The following is a 7016-nucleotide window of genomic DNA, read 5'->3' on the forward strand; positions in this document are numbered from 1 at the left end:
TGCTAATTTTGAATATAACATATTTGTTATGCACTAAATTTGAAAAATATTGTACTGAGTCAATTTTCATTTAATTTGAATTGTAACTTAACTCTGGCTTCCTGTATAGCCTGCAGGCATTAAGTCAATGAAGTTACCAGCTTGGAACTGCTCTGCCTACACATGATGTTACGTCATCACTGATTGGTCATTATCCTGATAGGTTCACTGACATCACAATTCATCAGTAATGTCATCTGCTACATTGAATTACGTGGGAATACTCAGCAGTGTTTAGTACAAGTTAGTATAAACCAGAACTGTTTGGTGGAGAGATACTCGACAATAAACTGTGTTGACCTTGTTGTGGGATTCTGAAATACCATTTGTTAGCATTTCATTTTGGATTTAAAAGATGAGAAAGCAGATAACACAAACAAATGTCCTGACTGAAGGACTGTAAGGTGTCCTGACTGGAGGACTGTAAGGAGTCCTGACTGGAGGACTGTAAGGAGTCCTGACTGGAGGACTGTAAGGTGTCCTGACTGGAGGACTGTAAGGAGTCCTGACTGGAGGACTGTAAGGTGTCCTGACTGAAGGACTGTAAGGAGTCCTGACTGGAGGACTGTAAGGTGTCCTGACTGGAGGACTGTAAGGTGTCCTGACTGAAGGACTGTAAGGAGTCCTGACTGGAGGACTGTAAGGAGTCCTGACTGAAGGACTGTGAGGAGTCCTGACTGGAGGACTGTAAGGAGTCCTGACTGGAGGACTGTAAGGAGTCCTGACTGGAGGACTGTGAGGTGTCCTGACTGGAGGACTGTGAGGAGTCCTGACTGGAAGACTGTGAGGAGTCCTGACTGGAGGACTGTAAGGAGTCCTGACTGGAGGACTGTGAGGAGTCCTGACTGGAGGACTGTAAGGAGTCCTGACTGGAGGACTGTAAGGAGTCCTGACTGAAGGACTGTAAGGAGTCCTGACTGGAAGACTGTAAGGAGTCCTGACTGAAAGACTGTAAGGAGTCCTGACTGGAGGACTGTAAGGAGTCCTGACTGGAGGACTGTAAGGTGTCCTGACTGAAGGACTGTAAGGAGTCCTGACTGGAAGACTGTAAGGAGTCCTGACTGGAGGACTGTAAGGAGTCCTGACTGGAAGACTGTAAGGAGTCCTGACTGGAAGACTGTAAGGAGTCCTGACTGAAGGACTGTAAGGAGTCCTGACTGGAGGACTGTAAGGAGTCCTGACTGGAGGACTGTAAGGAGTCCTGACTGGAGGACTGTAAGGAGTCCTGACTGAAGGACTGTGAGGAGTCCTGACTGGAGGACTGTAAGGAGTCCTGACTGGAGGACTGTAAGGAGTCCTGACTGAAGGACTCTAAGGAGGACTGTAAGGTGTCCTGACTGAAGGACTGTAAGGAGTCCTGACTGGAGGACTGTAAGGAGTCCTGACTGAAGGACTGTAAGGAGTCCTGACTGGAGGACTGTGGGGAGTCCTGACTGGAGGACTGTAAGGAGGACTGTAAGGTGTCCTGACTGAAGGACTGTAAGGAGTCCTGACTGGAGGACTGTAAGGAGTCCTGACTGAAGGACTGTAAGGAGTCCTGACTGAAGGACTGTAAGGAGTCCTGACTGGAGGACTGTAAGGAGTCCTGACTGGAGGACTGTAAGGAGTCCTGACTGGAGGAGTCCTGACTGAAGGACTGTACTGGAGGACTGTAAGGTGTCCTGACTGAAGGACTGTAAGGAGTCCTGACTGGAAGACTGTAAGGAGTCCTGACTGGAAGACTGTAAGGAGTCCTGACTGAAGGACTGTGAGGAGTCCTGACTGGAGGACTGTGAGGAGTCCTGACTGAAGAACTGTAAGGTGTCCTGACTGAAGGACTGTAAGGAGTCCTGACTGAAGGACTGTGAGGAGTCCTGACTGGAGGACTGTGAGGAGTCCTGACTGGAGGACTGTAAGGAGTCCTGACTGGAGGACTGTAAGGACTGTAAGGAGGACTGAAGGAGACTGTAAGGTGTCCTGTGTAAGGAGTCCTGACTGAAGGGTAAGGTGTCCTGACTGAAGGACTGTAAGGAGTCCTGACTGGAGGACTGTAAGGTGTCCTGACTGGAGGACTGTAAGGAGTCCTGACTGAAAGACTGTGAGGTGTCCTGACTGAAGGTCTGTAAGGAGTCCTGACTGGAGGACTGTAAGGTGTCCTGACTGGAGGACTGTGAGGTGTCCTGACTGGAGGACTGTAAGGAGTCCTAACTGAAGGACTGTAAGGAGTCCTGACTGGAGGACTGTAAGGAGTCCTGACTGGAGGACTGTAAGGTGTCCTGACTGGAGGACTGTAAGGTGTCCTGACTGGAGGACTGTAAGGTGTCCTGACTGAAGGACTGTAAGGAGTCCTGACTGGAGGACTGTAAGGAGTCCTGACTGAAGGACTATGTAATCCTGACTGAAGGACTGTAAGGTGTCCTGACTGGAGGACTGTAAGGTGTCCTGACTGGAGGACTGTAAGGAGTCCTGACTGAAGGACTATGTAATCCTGACTGAAGGACTGTAAGGACTGAAGGACTGTAAGGTGTCCTGACTGGAGGACTGTGTCCTGACTGAAGGACTGTAAGTCCTGACTGGAGGACCTGACTGAAGGACTGTCCTGACTGAAGGAAGGAGTCCTGACTGGAGGACTGTAAGGAGTCCTGACTGAAGGACTGTAAGGAGTCCTGACTGGAGGACTGTGGGGAGTCATGACTGGAGGACTGTAAGGAGTCCTGACTGGAGTACTGTTATGTGTCCTGAGGTGTCCTGACTGGAGGACTGTAAGGAGTCCTGACTGGAGGACTGTAAGGAGTCCTGACTGAAGGACTGTAAGGAGTCCTGACTGGAGGACTGTAAGGAGTCCTGACTGAAGGACTGTAAGGAGTCCTGACTGGAGGACTGTAAGGTGTCCTGACTGAAGGACTATGTAATCCTGACTGGAGGACTGTAAGGAGTCCTGACTGGAGGACTGTAAGGAGTCCTGACTGAAGGACTGTAAGGAGTCCTGACTGGAGGACTGTAAGGTGTCCTGACTGGAGGACTATGTAATCCTGAGTGAAGGACTGTAAGGAGTCCTGACTGGAGGACTGTAAGGCGTCCTGACTGGAGGACTGTAAGGTGTCCTGACTGGAGGACTGTAAGGTGTCCTGACTGAAGGACTGTAAATTTGTTCCTGACTGAAGGACTGTAAAGTCCTGACTGGAGGACTGTGAGTCCTGACTGGAGGACTGTCAGGTGTCCTGACTGAAGGACTGTAATGTGTCCTGACTGAAGGACTGTGAGGAGTCCTGACTGGAGGACTGTAAGTAAGAGGTGTCCTGACTTTGTAGTCCTCTGGAGGACTGTAAGGTGTCCTGACTGAAGGATTTGTCCTGAAGGACTTGAAGGAAATACTGTAAGGAGTCCTGACTCATGTTGACTGGAGGACTGTAAGGAGTCCTGACTGGAGGACTGTAAGGTGTCCTGACTGAAGGACTGTAAGGAGTCCTGACTGGAGGACTGTAATCCTGATTCAGGGACTTGAAATTTGTTCATGAGTAAAAAATTGAGCTGTCAGCCAGATGACCTTCAGGTGCCAGCATATAGTAAGATTTTTATCAACGTTAACAGATTTGTTGAAGCTTGAAGAAATACTGTGGTCATTTGAAAATTTGACTCTCTGTAGTTCTTACCTTGAAATAAGACATGAAGTTCCGGCTCACCAATTTTATAGTTTCTGAAAAATTGCTGTTTTTTTTTTGTGGGCATATGATTTCATTGATAATTGTGCTCACAAAACTTTGTCACATCTTTTGATTCGAGTATATCTCAGTTCATGATTATCTGTTTCCATAAAATCAATAAAAATGAAATCCTAATGAAACCTCTTTTTTCATGGTATTCAGAAGTGATGATGACATTGTAAGGGCAGTACTGATATTTAACGATCACACACAGCAGGATAAGGGTGATCACTGTTGACTATTACTGTGATAGATTAGTCATGCTTCCTCTTCATGGCCCCCTGTGATGGTCAGATATTATAATTCCATTCATAAGGATAAGAAATGATTTATCAATGAAATTACATTTACTATACTCCATTCATGCTGGCGTAAAGTGTTTACTGTGCTTCAGGCAATATCTGACCTTGGCTGACTGGAAATAGGCTGTTAGTATCAATGAGACCATTAGTTTTCCTACCGGAAATGTAGGTCTTCAGAGAGATCATCCTGAAGAGGGCCTGTCTTGATAAAGTAATTGTCATTTGATTAAAACCTGTCATAAGGGAACATTTTTCTGCTAGATAGAATAAAAACTTGCATTGGTGACCAGGTGAATGAACGACCTTGATATTCTTTCAAGGTCACAGGGTCAAAGGTGTTCAAACTTTCTCAATAACCAAGATGCTTAGGGTCATGATACAATATACTTCTGACATGCTGGGATGAAGGGCTTCTAAATTTGTTGTGATGAATGAGCTTTTTTGAAGGTATTGAATATGTTACAATCTTTCCTTAATAACCTAGAGAAACTGACTATATATTATTTTATCTGCTATATACAGTGTTTTACCGTCAAAAACGGGCAATATGTTGGAATCCACACAAAACTGTATTCAATCATTCATTAGTATAAGCTGGAGAGCATTTGAATATACAGGCCATTGGGCCTCTTGATATTTAGAACGACAAATTTATTATCAGTCAAGTTCACATCCTCTTTGGGATTACATTCTTTAACATATTAATCAGGCTTTGGTTGGTAATTTTATGTAAAGACTTCAATGTTTCCCTGTAGTCCTTAAGATTTCTCTTCATATGAACATCACATAAGGCTTGCACTGTTTTTTTTCAATTTGCTATTTCATCTTCCTTAAGCTATCTCTATTAACATCACATGTATGTTATGGTGTCAATGTTGTGTTCGCTGTCAATTTGTTCAATCATTTCAACCTATCAAAACTTTATCATATTTAACTATAATAGGGCTGACATCACATGTGTGTTATGGTGTTAATGTTGTGTTCACTGTCAATTTGCACAATCATTTCAACCTATCAAAACTTTATCATATTTAACTATAATAGGGCTGACATCACATGTGTGTTATGGTGTTAATGTTGTGTTCACTGTCAATTTGCACAATCATTTCAACCTATCAAAACTTTATCATATTTAACTATAATGGGGCTGACATCACATGTATGACTAATATCTATTTATTCAAATGATATACATAAATGAGAGTTAGCATGAATTTACTGGGTTGTTGATGAGGTCAGTTTGTCCTCAGTCCTGGGATTTCTGGGCTTACTTTGGAATTGGTCAGAAATGTCCAGATAGGTCCTAAATGCGCTGTTAATCAAGGTCATTCTGTCTACGACCAAAGTGACCACAATGAGTGGCCAGGACTTACTGGTTTACATGGTATAATACACATATGGGACTTGAGACAACAGAAGGATTAGAAAATTGACTGTGAATGCCAGACAGCCGAATCAGAGTGACAAATATGACACAAAATAGAATCAGCAAACAGTCTTTAGTGTATATGACCGGCCTTAGGGTGTTTAGGGTTTCAAAACGGGCCATAACAGTAAAACTCTTCCCAATATTTCTTACTGGAATGTGTTCTAGGTTTCTTTATGAATGTATGAATCATCACAAGGGTTTGTAGAATGTTTCTGTCACTGGTGATTCGGTAACATCAAGATTTCTATTTTTCCTGCTAAATAACTGATTGGTGATTTTGTAGATTAGGGATTGATTTGTGAGGAATACAAACAGCTACTGTTTACTTACTGGTTATTCACAATGCTTTAGACACTTTTGGTCACACTATAGTGCTCTAAAGATAATAAAAAAATTCATGCTGTTCAACATTTTCACATGACTCTCATTTTTTTTAAAATGAACTGAACCAGAAACACAAACAAGCCATGGTACATGATTCTTGAGTATTCAGTTCACCTTTAAACTTGATGATTTCAAGAGCTGAATTGTAAAATCTTAAGAGTCAAAACATATATGAACGAAACATATCCCTTGAATCATTTTTGGGAGTCAAAAATTTACTCTCAAGGATCTACACATACACACAGTGATTCTCAAGGATCTACACATACACACAGTGACTCTCAAGGATCTACACATACACACAGTGACTCTCAAGGATCTACACATACACACAGTGACTCTCAAGGATCTACACATACACACAGTGACTCTCAAGGATCAACACATACACACAGTGATTCTCAAGGATCAACACATACACACAGTGACTCTCAAGGATCTACACATACACACAGTGACTCTCAATTATCTACACATACACACAGTGACTCTCAAGGATCTACACATACACACAGTGACTCTCAATTATCTACACATACACACAGTGACTCTCCAGGATCTACACATACACACAGTGACTCTCAAGGATCTACACATACACACAGTGACTCTCAATTATCTACACATACACAGTGACTCTCAATTATCTACACATACACACAGTGACTCTCAAGGATCTACACATACACACAGTGACTCTCAAGGATCTACACATACACACAGTGACTCTCAAGGATCTACACATACACACAGTGACTCTCAATTATCTACACATACACAGTGACTCTCAATTATCTACACATACACACAGTGACTCTCAAGGATCTACACATACACACAGTGACTCTCAAGGATCTACACATACACACAGTGACTCTCAAGGATCTACACATACACACAGTGACTCTCAAGGATCTACACATACACACAGTGACTCTCAAGGATCTACACATACACACAGTGACTCTCAAGGATCTACACATACACACAGTGACTCTCAAGGATCTACACATACACACAGTGACTCTCCAGGATCTACACATACACACAGTGACTCTCAAGGATCTACACATACACACAGTGATTCTCAAGGATCTACACATACACACAGTGACTCTCAAGGATCTACATATACACACATTGACTCTCAAGGATCTACACTCAGTGAACAATGTCAAC

At 43.3% G+C, this 7016-nt stretch overlaps 1 protein-coding gene across 1 annotated transcript; it reads right to left on the minus strand.

Annotated features, from left to right (window-relative positions):
• Positions 1-376: 376 nt before the first annotated feature.
• LOC132562666 (mucin-2-like) lies at positions 377-2710 on the minus strand. The gene has a single exon (XM_060227420.1). It carries the CDS (start codon positions 2708-2710, stop codon positions 377-379), a length of 2334 nt encoding a protein of 777 aa, XP_060083403.1.
• Positions 2711-7016: the final 4306 nt, after the last annotated feature.

This window comes from Ylistrum balloti, unplaced genomic scaffold (assembly GCF_031769215.1).
Source record: "Ylistrum balloti isolate Yb309-2 unplaced genomic scaffold, AGI_CSIRO_Ybal_v1 Utg371478, whole genome shotgun sequence".
In the NCBI taxonomy this organism is placed as follows: domain Eukaryota; kingdom Metazoa; phylum Mollusca; class Bivalvia; order Pectinida; family Pectinidae; genus Ylistrum; species Ylistrum balloti.